Source organism: Condylura cristata, unplaced genomic scaffold (assembly GCF_000260355.1).
Source record: "Condylura cristata isolate star-nosed mole 26May11 unplaced genomic scaffold, ConCri1.0 scaffold00030, whole genome shotgun sequence".
Classification (NCBI taxonomy): Eukaryota; Metazoa; Chordata; class Mammalia; order Eulipotyphla; family Talpidae; genus Condylura; species Condylura cristata.
In genome coordinates this window covers 16,411,083-16,435,558 of record NW_004567131.1, presented here as the reverse complement: position 1 = coordinate 16,435,558, position 24,476 = coordinate 16,411,083, and the positions used below count along the sequence as shown (strand labels likewise).

The 24,476-nt window shown below is 43.5% G+C and overlaps 1 protein-coding gene across 4 annotated transcripts in view; it reads right to left on the bottom strand.

Annotated features, from left to right (window-relative positions):
- The window catches only part of CELF2 (CUGBP, Elav-like family member 2), a 278,195-nt gene that overhangs the window by 71,900 nt on the left and 181,819 nt on the right, over positions 1–24,476 (bottom strand). For all 4 annotated transcript variants that reach the window (XM_004691238.2, XM_012731295.1, XM_004691241.2 and 1 more), the window contains exon 4: positions 752–800. In XM_004691238.2, the coding sequence (XP_004691295.1) occupies positions 752–800 (49 nt within the window). The remainder of the gene's footprint in view (positions 1–751; positions 801–24,476) is intronic.

Genomic DNA, 24,476 nt, shown 5'->3' with positions numbered 1-24,476 from the left:
CCTGTGGAAGGAAACAGTGCTGATTATGTCAGTCTAGTGGGACAGGGAAGCGCGAAGGTCTCAGAAGGTAGACGATTCCTTTACCATGCATTTTAGTAAATTCAAAGAACAAAACGGAGACAGCAGGTTTGGATAAATGGAAGCAAAAACTTGAGAGAGAGAAATGTGGCAGCCAACCCTCTTGTGACTAGCAGAGGCAGATCTCCATTATTTCATGGACTTGATCAAATGCATATTTTTGCAGCCAGTGTACATTTAGTTAATCAGCAGGCTGAATTCTGAATGAATTCGGATGCAAATGCATCTGTACAATTTAGAGAAGAGTGCAATGAGACAGTCTCCAAGCCAAAAAAGAACAAATGCAAAGGGAAAGGCAATAGCACTTCCTCTCCATTCATCTTCACTGCAGTTTAAGGTCATTCTCCACCCCCTCCTCATCCCCCACCAGGTATCCCGGGTAGCTCTGTGGGAAGAGATAAATAAGAGCCAAAGGCCATGGGGTCACCACACAGAGCAAGTCCTGAACAGAGAGACAAAGAATACCATATTCCTAACATCTCCACACCACACAGAGATGAGGCAGGAGAGTGAAGTGGCATTTCTCCAAAAATACCAAATGCAGTGGAAGTTTCCAGGAGTTCTCTCTCTGCCCATTCCAGAGAACATGCCACTGGGGTTGGGCCTCCCTCCCCCACATGACCTCTTCATTTAAAGAAACAGACATTCAATGAGACAGTTGATTACCACCTACCATTTGACTTTTCACTATCTGCAGGTTTCATCTGAATGGGATGATGCATCTAAAAATACAAAAGTGAGAAAGTAAAGGCAGATTGAACAGCTGTAAAAACAGTCTCAGAAATTCCATGCTACTAAATTCCAGTCCTGATAATATTATAAGGACACATTCATAATAACAAGATCTCTCCTGGCTTAAATTACATTCAAATGCAACCCTGTGCTTGATCTTTAAGAAAGGGATTCTTTTCAGTAAAAGGCACTGTGATGCAGTATTTAAAAACTTGGGATATGCACTCAGACTTTGAGTTCAAGACCTGGTCAAACCCAGTCTGAGTTCTGTCTCTATCTGTTAGGTCACCCTGGTCTGCCATTCATCAGGCCACAGAATCTTGGGCAAGTGTTTTTAAATTCTTTGGTTTCAGGGTCCTCATCTGTGAAATGGAGGTGACACCTGCAGAGTGGAATTGGGACATTTTTATATGAAGGACACAGAATGAGCTGAAGAAACATCCCCTGTTATTTTGTGTCATTACAAAAGTACATTCAAGTTCTCTGTTTTTCTTCTGGCCTTTCTGTCAGGTGCATGAATGTTTCTTAGGTTTCATAGTTTCAAGTAATTTGAAGTTCCACCAGTTGACTGATATAGGAGCCATTATCTTGTTTGCATTAAACACAAAAGATGGTATAAAAATGCAGAGTCACTGAAACAAATAAAGGAAGGAGAATCGTACCACCCAATTCAGTATGGATACAGGAGAAGAAAGAAGCAGAGATAAAATGGTCTCAAGATTCTGAATTGTGACAAAATTGGGTGCTCTACGTCTCTTTATAAATGCCCATCACACCACTGAGCACGGCCGATGGAATTTACTCCCAGGGCAGAATGCCACCACCGTTTTCAATTAAAATAAATTCCTCAAACTCCTTGCAAAGGTCCTGTTGCTTCATATTTCATCATACCCCAAGGAACACTGAAGCCGCAGGGTGGATGGAATCACTGACTGTGCAAATGCTTTTATTATAATGGGTCTCGATCTCTCTGAACCTCCAATTTCCCCAGTGGACTTCCATCACCTGCAAGCCATAGATCTTGGTTTATCTAATTTAAATGAAAGGGGAATGGTCGTTGGCTCTGGCACCTGAATGATTCTCAGGCAGTCAGGACCATGTGCACCTAGGACCTGCCTGCTCTTCCAGACACAAGAGGAAAGGGAAAGAGGGAGCACAATCAGGCCAAAAGAGGCTAAATAATTCAGAGCTGCTGCTTGATTCTAAAAGGCAAGGAGCTCTTATGCACAGGACATAGGCCTTGAGATGTAGGGTCTACCCATCTCATTCCCCCACTTCATGAATATTTTCAGTTTGGGTAGGCGAATGGAATTCGCCCCCTGCAATGTGAGCAAGGAGTCATGGGAGCCCGGTGGGGGCACGTCCATTGATTGACTTGGCAAGAGAAGTGATGCCTTGGTAGCATTTGAGTCCTAAAGGCCAAGTTGGATTTGTTGGCAGAAGAAGGGGGGATCTACACTGGGAACCACTGGAATATCCCACGCCAGGGTACAGTGATGAGAAAGAGCACAGAAGGGGTGCAAAGGCAGTTGGCATCCGTGTCTTAGGAAATCTTGCATGCAAAGGAATTATGATTTTGTCTGGAAGTCAACAGAGAAGATTTAAACAACAAAGGCAACAGATCAATTTGAATTCTCGAAGTTATACTTGGTTAAAGTATGGAAAAGGGATTGTAGAAGAGAGACACAGGAAGAGGCAGGAGGACAAACATCCACAAAGAGTCTAGCTACTGCAGACATTCATGTGAAATGGACTGTCAAGCCTTCGGAAGCACCTGGCTGGATGTGAGGATGAGACCGAGGGGACAGCTCAGGTCGGAAAAATTAAGTACCCAGTGGGGTTATCACCCAAGCAGGGGAAGGCATGAGAAAACAGCGATGGGGGGTGGGGTGGGGTGAATGTTGAGTGCAGGTCAGGACCATTGCATGTGGCAGGAGTGTGGGCCCAGAGAGAAGTTGCAGACTGAGGCTCAGGCTGTAGCCGCTGCTCTGGGGTGTGTGTGAGGCAGCGGTCAGGGGAGTGGATGCAACTGTCCAGAGAGGTGACACAAAACACAGGGTCAAGACTGAAAAGAAGTAGGACAGAACCAAGGAGAATATCAACAAAGAGGAGCCCAAGGAGGACAGGGCAAAGGCTGTGAGAGAAGCAAGAGCAGGAATCCCTAGTCCCATGAGAACCACACAGTGAGGGTTTCATGGAAAAGACAGCAGTCAGAGCAAGTGCCACTAGGAGCTGTGATGAAAATGCTAATGAATCCTTTTGAGTTTGGCAGAAAACAAATGATTTAGGGAAGTTTTCAAAAGCAGTTTCTGTTAAGTGGGGGCCAGTGCACCAGACTGTAGGGAGCTGGGGAATAATAGGGAAGACAAGAGCGCATGTGATACATGCTGACAACTATTTTAAGAAGTTGGGGGGAAAGATAGGTGGGGGCTGGGAGGTAGAATCTTTCCTTTCTGATAGGAGAGACTTGTACAGGCTAACATGCTGACAAGACACAAATGAGAGTTACAGCTTCAAGAAGCAGGAGAGAGGCAGTGAGTGTGTCTACAGTCCCCAGGGAACACAGGAACGAAGTGAATAGGACTCTTGCCCTCAGGGCACTTTGGGATCTGCCACGGCAGTGATATGCAAACATATAAAGCAGAAAACATAGTGGTCAACGTCAGGGAAAAAAAGCAGAGTGCTGTGAGCATTCAGATCACATATGGAAGGAAATGTGGGTGCTCTAGGACAGCATTATTCCACTCCAAAGCAGTCAAGGTCCTGGGAATCACATAGCCCAAAGTTCTCCATGCATAGGTCTGAAGGGAAGACGCATTAGGGATCCACAGATGGGATGAGAAATCTAAGCTGCCTACACTTATCCCAGGCTGTTATCCCTATGCCATATGTCCAATATGGGACTTGGACATGGGAGCCCACAATGAAGAGCCGTAGGCTCCATCCACTGGACGTGTCTCTTGGTAGTAGAAGGGCCTGCAATATCCCCTCAGGGAAAAGTAATCTTCCCTTGTTCTAAAATCCCAGAATGCTTTACCTAGTAGTTTTATGACTTATACTAAGACTTGACTCTTGGCTTTTTTGTGGTTTTTTTTTTTTTTTCCAGCTACTGAGAGAATTAGTTCAGTTTCTAACCTAAGACTGCCCAGAAGACTCAAGAATGCAATGGCAGTAGGAATAAAGAAGCTTCTGCCACCTCAGACTTCAAGTTTCTTTGGATGTTTTCCAAGGCCCAAGGTGGGGGAGGAAGCAAACTTGGCTGAGATCTGGAATGTGAGACCATGGTGAATTGTAAATGGTGGTCGCCCTACTTCAGGTATCTTCTGAAGACAATTTAGATTAATGTATGTAAAGCACTGTGACCTTCTTGGAGAGAGGTATTCAATCAGGACTGTATTAAGAATGGCTCATTATCATGAGCAGTTCATTTGAGTTACAAATTTCTGATCAGATACAGGATGTAAATGTCAAGGAAGACAAAAAATGGTTTGGAGGAGTCCTTATAAAGTTACTTCCTCAAATCCCATGATTCCATGAGAATTCTCAAGTGGAGTCAGAAAGCTGTTGGGAAGGAGAAGGCATCCTAGTTTAAAGTTTTCAGTTAAAGAAAGAAAGTTAAAGAACCAGGGATTCTTTCTCTGTAAGAGGTACTGGTTCCAAAGACTTGACCCAGTACCATGCTAGAATGACCCAGTCATCCACTCATTTCTGCTGTTACCATAACCTCCTCATGCTGGGACCACAGAGAAAAGGGTGCTATACTGAGGGCCTTCCTCATTCAGAGGTAGCGATGGCCCACCAGCCACTTCCCACATGAAGATGGGCTACACGAACACACACAGCGGAGTAACTTGGAGGAAGGGCCAGCATGGAAAAGGAAGGGTTAGCTGGAGAGGTGTCTCAGGGACCAACCAGTAATGAATGAAGGACTTTTCAGGGAAGAGGACAAAAGTGGAAGGCTCAAAGACAAAACCACTCATGTTACTACTAAAGAATGACAGTGAGACATTCTAACCAATAGGGGAAGGAACAGAAAGTGCTAAAGAAGATCATTCACAACACAAAATACTGAAAGCTCAAGACAAACAGCCAGGGGCGTGCTGGTAGATAGGAATGCCAGTCTACTTTATCCTGGATTAAAACTGGCAGTCAGAGGTGATACCCTAACCACCTACTTCACGAGCTAAAGATAAAGCATAGGGTCTCACAATTGTGGCCTCTCAATACTGCATCAGTTATGACCCCAGAAAGTGGAGTGTGTCCACAGTGAGGGTTGGACAGAGAGGCGTTTTGTGCTGCACCTCGCAGTGGGAGGTCCCACCTGACAGTACCAGACCAAGGGCAGGGCCAGACAGGGGGGCAGTCACTCCCCAGTCTCCTAACATTTCAGTAGTTGTAAGGGAACCTCAGAGTCCAGGTAGGGGGGTGGTGGGGGGGGGGGGCATCTTCCTCCTTGTTTCTACGGCAAATGAGCACATGATTATCTGTAAGTTTTGTGCGGTGTCTCCAAAAAGACAGGTGTTAAAATCGAAGCTCTGTCTCCATAACCACCCTGGACTGCTTGTCTGAAGAAATCGTCAGTGGTCTGTATTGCCATGATCTGTCTAGAAAGCTGAAGGGCCTATGGAGGTCCTGAGCCAAGAGAAATACAAGTAGCAAGTCTCTGACTTGGGCTCAAGTCCGCTGTCCCTGAGGCAAATGCGGTGAGTGGGCAGCCTCCCCGTTGGCAGAGGTCTTGTCCCAGGCAAAAATGCAAGATCAATCATTTTGGAAATAGATCCTGGCTCATGGCAGCCAATCTGATTTCACATATTTCATCAAGTTTATGTTTCTATGAAGACAGCCTTCTAAATCCATTTCCTTGAAGATTTCTTCAACTGCATATGAATTGCTTTTTCACTTTATGGCAGAACAACATTTTGCCTCAAGTCACACATGAAGGTACTGGTTAACTACTTGGTCTCTATTTAGACCTACTTGTTTAACACATGAAATCTAATAAAAGGGGAGATTTTAAGAGCTCCCTTCTTGGGGTTGGGATGGAGGAGGTTGAAGCCAAACATGTTTCTTAGAAACAGAGGTTTAATTTGGGGGACATCTGTGTGTGAAGGACTGCATCAAGAGCACAGAAGGCGTGCCCCTCACACAAGAGCCTCTGCAGCCCACCCAAGGGCCATTCCCTTGGGGTCTGATTAGGCTTTCAGTGAGTTGCAGCTTCTTGAGGAGAAGGGCTGCTCCTCCCTGTGTTTTCTGTGTCACAGCTAAGCAGGGCCTCCGTGAGAGCACGCAGGCTGCTTCCCTACCTGGACACAGCATCCCCGCCTCCCCTCCCACCTCCGGGCTGGACCTCAGCAGTAGCGGCACATAGGCCTGCACCCTGCTGCCCTTGACCTCGCACCTGCATGGCAGGGCTTTCCGGACCCCTCTTCCTCCTCACGACAGCTCTCTGATGGGACCTGACGCTCCTCCCTCCTCAATGTGCTGACCTTCAATTTGTCACAGAAGAGCCCAGCTGCGGCTCATGAAAATGAAAATGAGGATTCAACTTTGGAGCAAAGCCATCACCCAAAGTCTACAGGGGCAACTGCCTGGACTGGGAGCCGTACCCAGCCCTGGCAGCAGCTTTCACCACCTCTACAAGGGTCCCGCGTGTCACGGTGACAGCGATGAGGCTGGCCACACGTACCAGAGTCCACCGGCTGCTCTCCAGACTTCCCACTATAAGCCAGCGTGACTTCTGCAAACCTCCCCGCCTCAGTCCTGGGAGGAGCAGGGGAGGTGCCTGAGCTTCAACAAGCAGTGCTGACCCTGGCCAGAGTCTGGGAGCGCAGGGCCCAGGGGAAGGCGGTGGGTGGAGGGGAAGGTGACACTGCTGGCTTCTCACACATGGAAGAACTCATGCTGAAAGTTGTTTAACCCCAGCCATCACCAATGGATGAGTTAACCACCTTTAACACGAGATTCAATAAAACATGCCATTTTTTAACCTGAAATGGGTTTTACAGAGTCACTGTGATGCATCTCATTATTAAACCCATCCTGACCCTTGGAGAGAACAGCCGTGATGGCACATATTATAAGCTTACTGCCCATAAAATATTTAAAGGTAGAATAAGAGGGGATGAGAATTCACAAGAGAGCTACACACCAAATGAGAAAAATGGAAGGGTTTCAACCAGCAGAGACAAACTGGAATTCTCCTTGTTCTCTGGCAATGCAAACAGGGCGCATGCACAATTTTTCACATTCCTTTGTATAGTGGATTGTGAAATGCCAGATCCCCTATATTTCCTGGGTCTCTCTCAGGAAGTTCAGTACCCCGAAAGCTCTGTGGGACTCCCTATCTTTCCAGGTAGGCAATTTTGCCTTTTTAGTCACTGTTGCATTATGTTCTGCATAAGAGAGGTTGGGAAGGCCATGGGAACTTTAGAAATGTCGATTAGTGAATATTTGACAAGAATATTTCCAGGGTAACTTTTGAATTTCTTCAATTTTTAAATTTAATGGTAACCTTGCAAAGAGGGCTTCAATAGAATGCCTCTTTACCAGTAACTACATGACAAGAACATGTGGTCAATCACATCCAGATTTTACCACTGAGAGAGCCCAAGTTGAAGCCCATCACCACCCCTCTGAAGTGCAGTGGTGAGTTTTGGCAACTTTTGTGGGGATGGATAACTAATTTAATTCTCACAACGATCCTGAGATGGGCATGCATGAGGAACCAAGGGAGAGAGAGGGTCATTTACCCAGCCAAACCACATCAAGGTCAGCCATTGAGCAGGGACTGTGCTCAGGGCTCTGAGGAAGTGGGGGGAAGCTGAACCCCCAACCATTCTCCATATTGCTCTGAGCAGATATCCCAGCACATACTGCAAATGAGTTTGGGGTTTTGAGGAATATATAAAACTACCATCTCTTTTCCTCTTCCATACGAGACATGAAACTGTCTCCATATTAGAAGTCACTCAGTCCCCACAAAAGGTGCCAGGCACAGACAGGCCTACCTACGTGTGTGTGTGTGTGTGTGTGTGTGTGTGCCTCAACTTCACATGCACAGATAAAATAATTTGTTAGCCTTAGAGTAAAACTTTTGCCTTGAAATAGACAGGAAGGAAAACTTTAAAAGCTGTATTAGTTGAAAGAAACCACCAAGGCCTGCCAGCATGAGAGGAGTATGGAGTCCCTAGTAATGCGTCACTGGTGGGGAGGAACAGCACATGTTCCTCAGAGCCTCATGCTAGCTCAGCTCCCACGTCCCTGCAGGCCTTTCTAAATAAGACACAGAATGGGATTAGACTCAGGTTTGTTTTGTGGGACAAGGGATCTGAAATGTTCTCTATGTTGATAAGCAACAAATGGGTAATCAGCAAGATGAGCTTATTAATGGATCTGTGAGAGGAAATTAACTTTGAATCACTGACACAAACCGATCCTACATGTTGGGGTTTCTTCACAAACTGGCAGCACAAAAAAGTAGACCACAATCTAGAAAAAGAGTCAAAATGTGGCGCACTTATTCGATAAACCATCACTTCATCCAGAAGGCTCTGGCATTTGGCTTTATGTTGACTGACTGGATGATACAATGCCTGTTTATTTCAATGCTGCTTTGTAAATTCTCCAGAACAGAGAGTGCACAGTTCCCCTCTGGGAGGAAAGTCCTTGGTGGAAGCAGAGTGTGTGCGGCTCGCCTGTGCTATGAGTCACGAGCTATTCCAAACCATTCCTTTGTGCCCTGCCTTTAACTGAGTTAACAGTAGGTGCATAGAAAACCCTGAACTGAACCGGTATTTGCTGACATATATTTCTATACAAGTGATCTAAGTCAAGGAAAGAAAAAAGTGACTTTGAGCATGATGACAATGAAGCATAAACTGTCCTCTCTCTTCTGATGGCAAATTACCACACTGGTGGTAGGGCATGGAGAGGCAGAGTAGAAATAATTACTACTTCTTCCTAGAAGCCACTGACACATGTGAAGAGCTTAAAGCACTTACTGTGGTCAATGAAGTCATCACTGTCTTTGTCATTAATACTGTATGTAGTATGAGGGTTTCCCTCAGGGCAAAAGACAAAGGTCCCATGTGTAAGCTAAGAGAATATACTGGAAGAAATGGTTTTCTTAGTCCCCCAGGAAGCATATAGCTAGAGTTACTCAACTCCAGCTTTTTTTTTTTTTTTTTTTCATACAGACTAGTAATGCAGTGATGGAGGGAAAAAACCTATAGAACCCAGACTGTTACCTGCTTTTGGCTTCTCAGGCTCTGAGGCAGTCTTTAGGTATCACCACACTACCTAATTATATTCAGTTATAGCTATGTGGGGTATTCGAGGCGAAAAAACAAGCAGAGTACCCATTTAATACTGGCAAAGTAGAATAAAATAAGTTAAATAAAATATTGCAGGAAAATTAGATTACTCTGGGAGGAATTCTATGAGGGAATTTGGAGTCTGTTATGGTGATTAAGTCATCATTTCTGACAGATTACTCTAATCGGCTGTCAAATAACATTCCACAACCCCATCTGTAACTTGGCGTCCTAGTGACTCAGCTTGTTACCTTCTGTATATAAAACACATACAAACGAGGGCAGCTACAGCCCAGCATTTATTATACTCATTAGCTATGATTAGGGCCTGTGTTTTCACACTAAATAATAACACAAGCTTCCATTTTGCTTTATTTATTCTTAAAATTAGAAGAAAAATGAATAGACTTAACATAGGCAGCATGGAATGTGACTGAAAAATAATCATTAGAACACAGTGCTTTTAGGAATGCTACTATTTATGAGTTACCACTACCTTTTTTCTGATCAGATTTGGGACCTATGAGTTGTTCTTTAAGTGGAAGTTACTAACTGTTGTTGTGTTTAGTAATGTTGTTGTAAACAGAGTGATTTCTTTGATGACTTTTCAGTTCTTTCTCTGAATCACTACATCTTTGTGATGCAGTAAGCAATTGGGCCAGTCAGTTGAGGTCCCAATAAAAGGGGTTAAAGGCAAAGCAAAAGTAGCTAAAACTACTAAAGGAATGCATCCAGATTTGTCTAGAATCCTCTGTTTACATCTATAAGTGTTAATGACAAAAAAAAAAAAGAAAAAAGGATGGTATAAAACAATTCTGGCAATGGAGATATAAAAGGAAAGATTTAATCTTAAGGAAAGGCTTGCAGGCTTACAGTCCTGCTCAGGTATTACTATGACAGACTAAGTACAACAGAAGGCCAAGTATGGCAGAAGTCTGCATGGGGATTTGTGTGACGGTCACTTCTGCTTAATGAGCCAAAATGAAGAGAAAGGTGCTAATTTGCCCTTATCACTAAGTGGGAAGTATACAGATAGCCTTTCTAAACATGATTTCTTTTTGATTGTGGAATTGTCTTCCAAAATCAACGATGGATGCTCCAAGAGTCAATCTTCCAGATGTTACCCAGATGCTAAATTAGACACGCTGCCTAATTGAGCCATGCAAAATACACATTGAAATAATAATGCCTGACCAGGCCATTAAGGAGAGCTCTAACAGCCCAGCAATTCATTTACATTCCCCATAATACTCTGACTCTACATGCTACAAACTTGGTATAATTTCATATTATAAGACAATGAGCCTGGTTTAAAAATAAATTGTGCTTTTGATAGCCTCTGCCTCTAATGACCACCTCTGTGCTGAGTTCTCGACTCCCAGGGAATGAACCTCGCTGGGAGAGGAGGGCACCACAAGCTCTTTCTAACCTTCACTCAGTTTAGGGGTACTCTTCATGTTGGATCTGTTACCCTGAGCCTAGATCCATAGTGCCAGTTCATCCTGTTACCCACTTTCGAGTCCTCACCTGGAACTTGCCATAATCCCTGACATTACTACTGGGTGAGCTTTACCCAGACTTCTTCAGCCTTGTGCCCATAAGAAATGTCTTTGAGACATAAAACTCACCCAGACTGTGCTGGCCAATCCACCCCCTGGGAAGACACAGTGTTGGGCTGAGACGAGTGCCACGAAGATCATTTTGGGGGACAGGTCTCTGCTTGTTCTATTTTCCCAGAGCCTTCACATAACACTCTGGCTTGGCTTTAAATTAGCTTGCTTTTCTTCCCTTTGGAATTCTATTTGAATTCCTCTTTTCTATGTTTCTCTTTAGTCTCATGCAGCTTTCTATGTCCACGGCTGCTACCCCGGCTAGCCCTTCATCCCTGCTCACTTAGATGGCCTCCTTGCCATTTCTGGGCCTTGCCTTCCAAGCCATCTTATACACCACTACCTTATACTAGGTCAGAGACTCAGGTCTAACAATTTCTCTCCTGGCTCAAAAATGTTCATTTATCTACCAAATTAAATTCCAAACACATTGGCCTATCTTTCAAGGAACTTCATGCTTTGACTCCACATCATGATTTCTTTTTTTTTTTTTTTCTGAAAGATTTATTTATTTGTGCATACAGAACTGGGGTACAGGCCAGAGATGCAGAGGGTGAGAGGCTTCACCAGAGACAGAGTGGGGAGCAGAACAGGCAGATCGACGAAGTACACTGCTGAGGGGAGCAGCGGGCGGGTCAGGAGAGGTCTGCCACGCCATGTGGATCTCCTCCGGGGCAGGCGGGGATCGAACTCATGAAGAAGTGGCTTAAGCTTCTTTGTGCTGTGCTTTAACCCGCTGTGCCACCAGGGAGGGCCCCATGATTTCTTATTTCTTATGATCGCTCTATGTTCCTATTCTGGTCAGACTAGACAGCTCCCTATCACCAGAACCTCTGCCATAGATTAATCTTCAAAAAGGCATAACTACCCTCCTCATGCATATAAACACATTGCCATTATGGCTGCTGTATGTTTGCTCCATTAGAAACACTATAGGTCAAGTTATTAGATTGAGTCTTGTAAAAATGCCAATTTTGGAGATCAAAACATGGTTGAATAGTGACAGTTTCATATGGTACAAACTCCTATTCTGCATTATAGTGGAACTACATTCTTTTCAGAGACTCATAAAATACCCAAAGTTGAATTCATGTAGGCTACCTCCTTTGTGAGGTTTGGAGAGCTTTCTAGTCATTCAGCCACAATATTTACAAGTTGCATGAGTTAAATTAAACATGAACTTGATGATGAAAAACAACACTACCTCTTCACCAGTTGTGGAATGGATGGTGTTTTGTGTGCAACACAAAGGATCCTTCATCTAGTCTTAGAGCTTCAATGCTGTTAAGTTTAGTGATGCTTTATCCAGTAATCTCCGGTTCCCTTTCAACTTTAAGGCAAACAAACACCACCACAAGAATATCTCTCTAACAAGCAAATCTTTAAAACCTCTGGTTCAAAACTAGCTTGGAAAATTTAAGCCAAATGCTTTTTTATCTTGAACCTTCTGACAGGATATAGGCATTTTATCAAACCAACGGAAAAGCACCACTGTACTGTGAATCCTAATGATCCTTCTATAGCTTAGTTCTCAGTCCTAAGATATTTGAGTTGCTTTGCCAGCCACGTTAATTAATTAGTGTCTAACATTTCCATCTCTCTGCAAGTTGCAACCTCTCATAAAAAATGCATGATTTGATTGGCTTAGGAATGACAACTTCATTTACAACAGACAAATAAATACCATACCTCTACTCTGCAGTCTTTTTTTTTTTTCATTTATTTATTTAACTACTTCCATGGCTTTTGGGATTTATATTAAGTGAATGAAAGCAGATAACTAGCATAATTTTCCATTCTTAATCATGTTTAAGCGAAAATGATTAAGTACCTAGCTTTTTTTTTTTTTAAACAAATGAGATCGGTTAAAAAAAACTACTCCCTACTAAAAATAGATGGCAAGTTTGAAAAAAAGGGCTTAAGGGCTACTTAATATTACCCATGTTTAAAATGCAAATCCATTAAACATCTGAGCAAGACATCTGATATTGTTTTCAGCAGCTATATTTATTCATCTCATCTTCTCAGTAGTACTAAACTTTGGTTGTATATTGCCAAATGAAGATCTCTTCTCTAGTGCTGCTAATTCTTTATGAGTTTGAGTTTAATCTCACAGTCTCATTTTGATTTCCACCTTCTACTCTAATGTTTACCAACTTTGGAAATTACTTGTTGGCAGAGCTTAGGGAAATGATGATGATGGCTCAATTGTTTTATAAATACTTTACCCTGAAGTTCAGTCTTCTAAAGATTAAAACTCCAGGCTTCTTAATTCTCTGGACCTGCAGCCCTGACTGAAGTCTTGGCAAACCTGTTTGTTTTGTATTGGGAAGGCTGTCACAGTTAGAAAAGATCTGTGTCTGAAGCTTGACTTTGCCAACTGTATGTGCCCGAGTCAAGTCCCTTGACCTCTTTAAGTTTTTATCAGTCTGAGAGTAAGGCTTGTCTCAGAAAATTCACTGCAAGGCTGCGAGGATTATATCAGATAGCCAGTAACTAGTCAAGTACTTTGTGATCACCGCTCTTATTTCCTGAACTCATTTAAGGGTTACAGTTAGAGTGAAAAATCCTCTGTGACTATACATGGCCACGCTTCCTTGTGCTCCCACAAGGGACTCCCACCTCACCGAAAGGACTGCAACAGAGGGAAAGTACTGAGGCCACCTCCCACCCCCCCCTTTAATAAAGAACTCTTGAGTTTTTTTTTTTTAATAAAATTGAGACTATTTGTGAATAAAGGCTCTCCCTGAAAGTTCACTTATTCAGTAAGATTGGTTGAACAGATCTTAAGAGCTCTGAGAACATTCTTCTCAAGGAACTTGGGACTGAAAATATAAGAGACTGAGATGAACCCAGTCAGGGAGAATAAACTCCAGTAGGTGATAGAATAAAGTGAAACACAGGCTACAGTGGATACAAGGAAGGAATATTCAATTCTCTCTTCCTACAAGTGTGAGGTGTCCTTTGGCTGGAAAACTGCAAGATGCTTAAGTCAATGGCAGGGACACAGAATGGAATGTGCATTTCACCCTGTAAACCTGGAAGTTGTGTACATTTTTTTCCTGTGAGAAGACAGAGCCCCACTATGTTCACACACCCCACAGTGTCCTGGGGGTGATAGTAACTCCCGTGTCCTGACTGATTCACTCGTCCTCGTGAGGGCAGTCATAGGGATACATTCAAAAATGCTTTAAACTTAGATGTGCTTTTATTAGCTGTGATGACAACTGATCAGTCTCCACTGATAGAGGTGGCAAAATCTGCTGTTTCCAAGGTACAAAATAGGACTTCCTTAGTGATTAGAAGGGGTGTACTGAATGGGGAGGTACAGATATAGAAGCTGAGGAAAATTTCTAGCTTTCTATCATGGCTGCCATACGCTTTCACCCTCAATCCACTCAGACAGGCCTGCTTGTGGTGGGAAGATGACTTCAGGAGGGCAATTTCCTTGAACTACTTGATGGAAATTTTCAGTAACAGTTACTAGGTATTGGGGTTTGGGCTTCAACAGAAATGTTTGATTTCAGGAGAGTGTCCTAGGAGTCAGCTGTGTACAGGAGGTAATGAAAGACATCAGAATAAATGACAGAGACCTAAGGATATCATACTGTTGAGAAGAAAGGGGTGAAAACAGAACCCTAGGGCACATCTACTTTTTAAGTGCTTTGCTTAAATCTTTATGAAAAGCATCAAATTTCCTTTTAATGGGACAAAGTATGTTGTATAACAGCAAAGAAGACACACGCCTGAGATGTCTTTATCTGTTCTATTTTATACTCAGTTCTGCTCCCATCCAGCTTCTTCAACCTTTGAAACTCAAGGCCAAATCTAACTTCCCCATTTATAAATCGACATTGGGTCTAGCCAGCTACTGTATTTATTCTTTCATTGTTCAGAATTTTGTTTAAAGGGTGAGTTAAATCTTCCTTCTTCCAATATAACTTTTAAATTTTATCAGTGGAAGATTTAATATCTGCATTACCATAAAATTGGAAGAGCATGTTATGTTTAGAGAAGAAAATCAAGATAAAAAATGTCTACAAACACAACTGAAGAACTCAAATGATAACATCTGTCCAACCAAATGCTGTCAAAGAGACTGAAGGTCACTGTTAGCATCTAAGATTGTGAAATGCTATTTTGGGAGCAGGTACTGGGCACAGTTGACTTTGACAGCCCTGGCTCCCGCTAGAGCCCTGACTTGGATGCAAAGTGTTCTTCATCTTCCTTTTCCACTGATGATTGTAAGTGGCTATTTCACAGACAAAGACAGGGATGTCCTTGTAGTCCTTATAGTCTATATATCCTTATAGTCACGACAGCCCACTTTCATTTGGCCACTGTCATCAAGGCACCCTTCAGGAGGTGTGACCCCAAACCACTACAAGGACTAATGTCCTTAGCATCACACTTTCTCATGGGATAAGGAGAGTTGAGGGGTAGTCAACTGGTTGGAGAATCTAGAGCTCACTTTCTCAAATGGGCTGACGTGATGCTGAGACCACTGGCTCCTGTTGCCTATGCGAGTTACTGACTTTCATTCTTTCCAAGATCAAGGAATTGGGAACTTACTTCATGGACTCAGTTCATGAGAAAGCAGTAAGATTTACACATCTTCAAAAATGCATAATTAAGAAACAGAAGCTATTTTATTTTAGCCCTAAATCTACTGATTCTTCCCTTGTCTAACACTGTGATATAGACATGGATATAAGAACATGAGGATGAAAGATAACAAGTTTACACAAACCCAGGAGATGTGATTGGTTCCTCGAGAGTCAGTCATCAGATTGGTAATATGCAGGACACATACCAGATGCTCGAGTCTATAGGAAGCCTGCTGCTTTTCCTTCTGATTCAATGGCCTCCTTTTAACGTTTGGGCCTGATCAGCAGGCCTAACGGTCCAAATTTGCTCTCTTCTCCAGTTACACACTGTGGTCATGTCCCACTTCAAGTCCCTTTCCCGTTTTGGCTTCTCTGTTCACTTTCTGCTTATTTGGTCAACTAGCTGAAGCTCATGCTTTGATGCTGGTGTGATAAGCAACAGCTGTGACTTGGCAAATGCTTCTGGGTAAGTTTTAGGGTTATGTGGCAGCAAATGACTCTGCTACCAAGGACTTCTGTTGTACTTTCAGAACTAGGAATAAGCCCAAATGTGAAAAGTGTCTTCAGATCCATGAGAAGGATGGATGGAAGACTAGGGGGAAACACAACAGTGATGTGGCAAAGACAACATTCTTGGGAGCCTCCCAGATGGTGGACACACACACACACACACACACACACACACAGCGTAACCTTAATAGACAGTAGGTTCCAATCTAACATCCACACTGATTTTCTTTGCCATCAAGTCTCTCAGAATGGCATATGATGTACATGGCTTCCCTGGTGCGGAATTTCAAGTCCATGAGTAGAGGTACAGCAGGGACTTTACACCCTATGGTTTCTGCAAGGTGGGGCCAAGGCCGCCAAGCACTGCAGATTAACCGTTTGTGGCAGCAAAGTACTCTGCATGCTTTCAAATGGTTCTTTTGGCCAGAAAGGCTGACAGGCACTTGGCTGAGAGAACACATCAGTATGGTGTTTGCAAGAGGTACGCACACACATACTTTTAGAGCGTTCCAACAGCGAACTGTGCTAGGTCCCTCAGTAAGAGCACTGATGAGACCAGTCCCTGCAGAAGAGTCTTTCAAACGCTACCCCAGACACTAATTTAAAGGAGGTTCAGGGCAGGGCCTGTGACTCAAACACACTTGCAGATAATATATGCTTCATGTCCAAGGACCACACTTTGAGTAGCTAGGCTATGCCATCTTTTGTGTGTTTGTGTGCTGGGGAGAGTGGGGACCCAATAAACAATGCAAGAGGAAAATAAGTTAATTCCCATCACCCAGCTTTTGGGGCTGAGAACGATTCATCTTCCCAGCACTGGTTCTCAAACTTGCCTGAACTGGCATCACTTGGGCATTTTAAAAATACTGCTGTTAGACTTACACTCTAAGGCACTCTTATAATTTGCCTGTGGTATGGCCTAGGCACATGCTGTTTGAAAACCATCCCAGAAGAGTAGCCAGAAGCACTAGAAAGAATATGATTATCTCTCTGGGTCTTTCCAGAAAATGGAAATGAGGCAAAGAACCACCAGGGAGGGTAATACCAAGAACAGGTTGATAAATTGGCTCTGAATTTGATTCTTTAAAGTGACATATTTGTCATAATCTTGGAGAGAGACCATGAGGCATGATTTGCTGAAAGAAGCAAGGGCTGACTGAGGAGACACACGTGATCTGCCTCTACCACCATGTGGCTGTGACTTGCAAAGTGCCACCCACCGTTCTGTGTTTCATTTTCCTGGTCCTCCTTTCCAGTCTCTGAAGTGCGAGGGTTAGACAGTATCATTTCTAAAAACAAGTTCAGCTTCTACTGTCTATGGTCTATGATGTGATCTGGCCTATTTTCCTCCCTATGGTCTCTTTCCCTCTGGAAACCCAAAAACTTCCAAGCAAACAGAAAGCTACTAAAATTAGCCACAGGTTGCCTGGGCCTTTGCCACTGACTTTTGCTTTCCTTACTGCTACTTAAATTTTATTAATGCCCTCCAGAGGCTTTATATCTGGCCAACTCTGACTGAGGGGTGTTTTACAGAACTTAGAGATTGAGAGCCTCCGATAAATGACTCCATGGTACCTGTGAGTTTCTTCAGGAGTTGTGCTTATAGTCCGCACCACCATGAACTGCCAAAGAAATGTAAGATGGAGCTGATCGAAATCTAGGCCACAGCAGCTCTTCCTATTTAAGTGATAGCTTGGAAATATTGGTAAGACCTAAATCAGGTATGAGTGAAGGGGGAGGATGGAAGGATGAAATCAGCTGGAATTAACGACAGTTGTCTTTTACCACATAACATTCGTCTCATTGGGAGTAGCTCCATCATTAGCTCCAAAAGCTATTTTTTGATTTGTCAGAGAACTATCCTCTAGCAGTTATAGCCACTTTGACTTTCTTGGGTTTAGAATGACAGACAGCAAGTTGAAAAGGCAGCCAAAGGGGGCACACAAATTCTCACTTAGTGTTTAATTATTTACATGAGATCAGATGTGTAAAAGCTCTTGGCACAGTGGTCGAGACACAGTAAGCACTCAGTAAATAATCACTATTACTGTTATTTTTATTAATTGAACACTTATTATTATATGCATAAAACTGTCTAAATTCTGAAAGCCTCTGAATAATAGAACTTGTTGACAAGATATTTGTAGAAGCAACATTTGTTAGAAACAGATTTTTGGACTTCTACAAATACTGGGCTGACCTTATATTCAGCAATTAATGCATACAAAAAACATTAATTTTCTGATTCCTCATCTCTATAATTCCTCTTGATAATTCATCACTATATACTGGGGCCCATATATCGCTTAATACCAAATATCTGGCATAGGGTCCTGGTGTGTGTGTGTATGATACACATTTAAATATATGCTATTCCAATATGGTGTCTGTGTGGGCAATTACATAAAGCTCAGCATTTTGTAGTCTAAAATACACTCTACTGATCTGCAGTCGGTTTAATCTTCTAAGGGTGGAGGTGAGTTTCCAGGAAACGTATTCTCTGCTCTCCCATATCCTTCCTGTTCCTGATGGGGGATGGTGACACAGAGGTCACAGCATTCCTGGACCAAGTCCATGCATCAAGAGACCCGTGCAGTGTATCCGGCTCCTGCTCCCTCACCAGACAGTAGTGGAGGTGACATAAGTCTAAACCACACAAAACACTTACAGTCAGAATGCAGAAGTGACAACATGAAGATTAGACAGACTGAACCACATAACCTGCGATACTATCTCCGTTGATTCTCATCCAGCCTGGAATCCACACTCACCTCCTGATGGAAGGGGAAAGACAACAGATGTGGGAAGGGGATCATAGAGAGAAGCGCTCATGGGAAAGCTCCTGACTTCGCCATGGTAAGAGCACAGCAGATCTGTTCAGTGGCTGTGGGGGTGGTGGGTGACCCTGCTGTGGGGTTTGCTGCTTCTTTGTGCCCTCCTTTGTGGTGCGGAGGCTGGTCCCTTGTTTTCGGAAGCAGAGGATTCAGACACTGAGGTGGTCATACAGACTTCACTGCCCCGACCTAAATTCCTGGCTGGCCAGGCCTTTTCTGGGCAGTGGGGAGAGATGGTAGAGGGTGGCCTGGGACTCCTGTATGTCCACACTACTGCCTGTTCTGAGTTCTGCTGCTTCAGGTTCCAGGCGGTAAGTAATGGGTTTATGTCTGATCTTCCTAGATGCGCCCCAGCCCCACGCTGCCCTTCCCCTGTGGCCATGGAGCCCAGAGAAGGGGGTGGGGAGGCCAGCTGGATGCAGACAGGACATTAGAATGCAGATTGTGGATTGGTACTGAAAGCCTGTGGAGGCAGATAAAGAAAAGCATCCTAATAACATGAATGTTAATGAGATGATGTTGGTAAAGCTACACTTCTCTGAGGAAAGGTGTTGCATTTATAATCATTTTGTGAAGAGTCCTCTTACGTTAATGATGGCCTCTGATCTGTGGCTCCCTCTTAGAGGTCACGTGCTGGTAACCTCACATGCAGAGTTTGCACAGACCCCTTCCTTGCCTCACCCGCCCAGCGCCTGTGCATGAGATCAGCAGTTCACATCCTTGGTGAAGCTACAGCCACAGTGCATCCCCCTTTGCGGAGTTGGGACACCCAGCTGATATGCAGGTCTACTTAGCGAAGCACCAAGGCCTGGGTGCTCGGTCCTTTGGGTGAGCTCACTGTGTGGCAGCCCTAGCTGCTGTGCCAGGGCTTATGTGTGTATTAGGACAGCTTCCAGGGACAAACATGGTCCTGCTGAGTTGATCAGGAAAACAATGGATGTACAAGGGAGCTACCTCCTGCTGAGGAGACCTGAAGCCACGGAGCCTGGTGTGACCAAGGACACAAAAGCCTCCACCTGTGAGCAGTGGTGTGGACATTCTCAGAGACCAGAAACAATAGCTTGAATCCAACTCTATCAATTCACAGCCACCACCTTGCAACTTGGACATTTTCTTCAAGTTTCAGCTTCCTCATCCGTGAATGAGGGGCTGTATGACACAGGCCTTGCTGAGTTGCTGTGACAATTCAAAGTACCATAGTCACAGGGTCTCCCTAAGGGGCCTGAGACTCAAGCAATGAATAAGCAGTAGTCGTCATTTTTATAGAGATCTTCACTGTTTGGCCTCCAGTCACAGGCCCTTCTTCCCAAGATGCGAGGTGGATGTCACGTAGAAATCCACCTGTCAGGGGCCCCAGCTCTTGGGGGAGCTTGAGCAACAATGACTTCTAATTCTAGTTCTGTCACTGTTTTGCTAAGGGAGGTCAGAGAAGTTAATTTAATCTTCCAGAGCCTTAGTGTCCTCAGTATAACAAGGTGAATGTTATCAATACATCACCTGAAATATTTTTAGAAGGGATAACAAACACCTTAAAGCCATCTATAAACACAGACAACTCACTTATCCATGTTAACTGGGAAGAGGAATAAAATAGATAAATGTAAGCCACTGATAATCCTGAAACCTCATTAGGTTAAACACCCTTACTTGTCAAACCAAGGCTGTAAACAAGGAATTCAACTGACTTTCTAAATTTCACCTTCCCCCCCCCCCTTTTTCTGTGTTCTGGTTTTAAGATTAGGAGTACTAAGCACCCTGCTGGTTCTCATCCAGAGAGGAGAAGGAAAGAGATGCCCAGATCATCTCAACATGGATAGTAAAACCTTCAATGGCCCAGATTTGTCTAGAGTACTCCAGAATTACTAATAATTGAACCAAGTAGAAGTCAATAGGTTGACCCATCTAGATGGGCCTATGTAGACCAATCTTTCTAGATCTGTTTGCCCACCAACTCACCCATCCATCCACCTACCTGTCTAGATGCATCACTCTCATTAACTAGGACACTACTAGAGACGGCATAGAAAATGAACATCTGCAAGATTGGGAAACACTCCTAATCATTTTAGTCCAACTACTTTGCTCTGTAGATGAAAGAAAGATGGGTAGCAAGTGCTGGTGGAGGAGGGGAAGGCAGTGTGAGAATGAGTTGTGAGTACTGATGGGAAGTAATGACAGTCAGGAGCAATAAAGAGCATGAAAAAGAACATTAGTCACTGTGTCCCTATCTGCAATCTCCCACAGGTCCTGTCTCTTGTTTATCCTTTCATCTTGATAACTTGTGGATAGTGAGAGCAATGATGATATGGCCCTGAAATATTGCTTTATTATCAAAACAACTTTAATAGTTTATGTCACAATATTAATGAGGTGTTCTGAGCACCTGGGTACTATGACAGTGTATAGTTAAAATAATCAGAGAATGAGGAAGCTTTTGCCCCTGCAGGCTTCCTTTCTGGTGTCTAGTCTGCTTCCCCTGTACTCAACAGATTCTACTGGTCCAGCTTTCCTGACTCAGCCAATCTCAGTAGATGGAGAAGAAATTTTGGACTACCCAAGTCACATATATTCTGTGGCCTAGAGATGATTCTCTGAACTGGCCAGTACCCTGCAACTGGAGAAAGAGGTACCTTGCGCCATGCCCAGTGAGACTCATTTCCTATCCTGCTCAATGGTGAATTCTCAGATGATGAATTCTCACAGAGCCCATATACTTGAAAGAATTTGGACAATTCTCAAGCTTTACCATTTTAGATTTCCCCTTTCAGAGCCCTGTGGTGGCACAATGGGTTAAATCGCAGCACTGTGAAACTATCTTTAGCACAGGTTTGATTCCTGGCCAGGGAGCTGACCCACATAGCACAGCAGACCTCGCCTGACCAGCCCGCTGCTCCCCTCAGCAGTGTATTTTGGTAGGTCTGCCTGTTCTGCTCTCCACTCTGTCTCTGGTGAATCCTCTTACCCCCTGCACATCTGGCCTGTACCCCGGTTCTTGGATGCATAAAATAAATCTTTAAAAAAATTGTTCTTTTATTTGACTGTCATAATCTGTTCCTCTGCAATTCCATTCATATCTTCAATCAAATTCATGGTTTCTTTTTTCCTCCACCATCTTCTTGGGAAATCTCATCAAACTCTTGGACCTGAGGTCTATTCAATCCCAAGTTAATCTTGAGATTTCAAAGAGAAAGGTGAAATAATCATTTCTGAAATCTGACTTTTCATTTTTCCCATTGTTCCATCCCACGATGGCTCATGTGTTAACAGGCATTCCCAAGAACCTGCCAGTAATGACCCAGGGTATACATCTGTCTAGACACCAGCGCCAGTCCCTGTACTAGGCTCTCATATTCCGTCAAAACTGCCCTGCTACTTGGGTAGGTAGTTGAGACTCTGCTGTTTGCAAAGCAAAGCAGAAGGCCCTCCGTGGAGGGAGGGTCACTTACTGTGACCCAGGAAGTGGTGTCACAGTCTCAGCCTGCAGTGGCTGGGCTGCTCAGCACAATCATGGTCAGTTTCTCCCATGGACTTCCTTGTATTGAGTGGGCCATATTTAAAATATAGCTTTTCACTTAATTAATGGGACATGCATGAAAAGCTGCCAATCAATAAATACTGAATCACAGCCAGTGTAAAGGAACCCACTATTCAGGGTGGCATGTACAACTCGGTGGTGGGTGAATGCAAGAAAGAGACAATGTTCTATGGCCTTTTGTGAAGTGGTAAAATACAGTTCTAAGGTGCTTTGGGACTGGCCTGCTGACTGGGAGCCACTGCCAAGGGTTCCTTCTGTCCCTGACTTTATCACATCGAGTCCGAGGAGCTGGGCATGACCCTGTCACACCTGGGCTGGTTTACACCTGGTGTTCATCTCCTCCCACCTTCTTCCCAGTGGCGTGGCTCCAGAGTGGGCAGGGGCTTCTGCACTCCCCCCGCCCTCAAAAACCTTCCCCCAGCCCCCAATAAAAAAAGTCATCTTTACGAAGTCTGTACTTCTCAATTAGCTTTTATTTCTAAAGGACTTACTGCCACACTAAAACAATAGAGCAGTCCGTGACCAGTTGCTCTGGGGCACTCCTAAGTAGTTCAGCCCAGGCCAAATTCTACAAAGATAAATCAGAAGAACACCCATCATCAGATGGATGTCCTGATTTATACTTTCCACATCAAATGCATCTTATATGTTGAGCTGCTGCCCAAGAAGAATTCACCTACAGAATCTAGCAAGCAGAAACAATGTCTTATAAGCACATTTCTTCATGGGTTCAGAAATGAGCTCATTACATACATTAGCTCATTCAGTCCCCTACTCTTTGACTAAGAAGGTGGAAAGCAGGATTATCACCATTAATGGCGGTTCTCAAGCACCCTCACACATGTGCCATGAATTTACCATGATCCTAATTCAAAGCAAAACAAACTAATAAACACACCTAAGAATTACAAAGCCCATGAATCCTAAGGTAAGAAAGTTGACTAGAGAACAAGAGCACGTTGGTAAACAAATAGGAAAGGGATTTTAAGCTACTATCTTCCTGTTACTTGGCTGAACTTGGCATGGATGTGTGTGATTGTGTATTTACAGCTCTGGAGACAGTCATAAATACATAGTTCTGTGTACGTGAAACCAATTATATAGCTACCTACTCATGTACTCACAAAGCCATGTTCATCTTATATTTTGGAGCACTTGGAATAAAACTTGACTTCTCTGGAAATATTTGATAAAGCCAATCCGTCTGTGCACTAACTATCTAGGACTATGCATTACACACTAACCATGTAGAGGTGCCATTGATGACTTTGTCTTTTGGCGATTCTGTGACAAATAGTGCAGTTCCTTCCTGGAACAGTGCCTGGCAAATCAGGAAAATTCAATACCTGTGTAAAATGTTATGAATGCTTTGGAGTCATGTATCTATGCATGATTTCAAAATCAAGACACATGAGTTTAAAGACTCAAACCTGTTTAGACAGATGTTTTGATTATGTTTTCTTTGTCAAAAAATATCTAAATAGAAAGAATTTGTGAAAAAAGCCTGTAGACTGGCCTCATTAGGTTTTGCAATGGGATTTTTTTTTTTGAGAAATTTCCATGATATGATGAGATGGGGCTTGAGATTTTATGACAGAAATAATAATGATGGTGATAATGATAAAATAATCATTGTGGTTCTGAGAACAAAGGCCTTAAATACATATCAATAATTAGAAAAGGTGGTTCAAAGAAAATGAGCACCTCCAAACGCATTACAATGGGCAAATTGAATTTGGTCCCAGTGAGAATCACGCTGTTCCACTGAAGGAAAATTAAGCGCTAGCCTTCCAGTATGAAAGGACACAGGGGGCCAGTCTGTGGAGAGCTTAGCTCAAGGCCATCTGGGAGGAAAGTGCTACCCACACACGAGAGCTCTCCGTTCCGGGCAAGCCAGGGAGGGGTTCACTTCATGTGGGTGAACTCACTTGTCCCAGGAGACCACTTTATTTACAGCTTTTTCCTACTGGATCAGGCTCATTTGTTTTTATGTCTCAAGTCTACGTGTAGTCCTTGCTCACATTGAGTGTGTTATTATAAACACCTTTTGGTATGCCACCACTAAAATGGAGTGCTCCAAACAAATGTTCTCTCAGGGCAATAACTCCTTACTATAAACTGCATTTAATAAAACTGGTAGTGATCCTGAAAAAGAAAGGAGTAAGGCATATTCAGAGAAAATGTCTGGAAGAAATTTGCAATTAATATTTTACAAGACATTTAGATTCCACCGATTCCTCCTTGCTGTTAAAATTTAA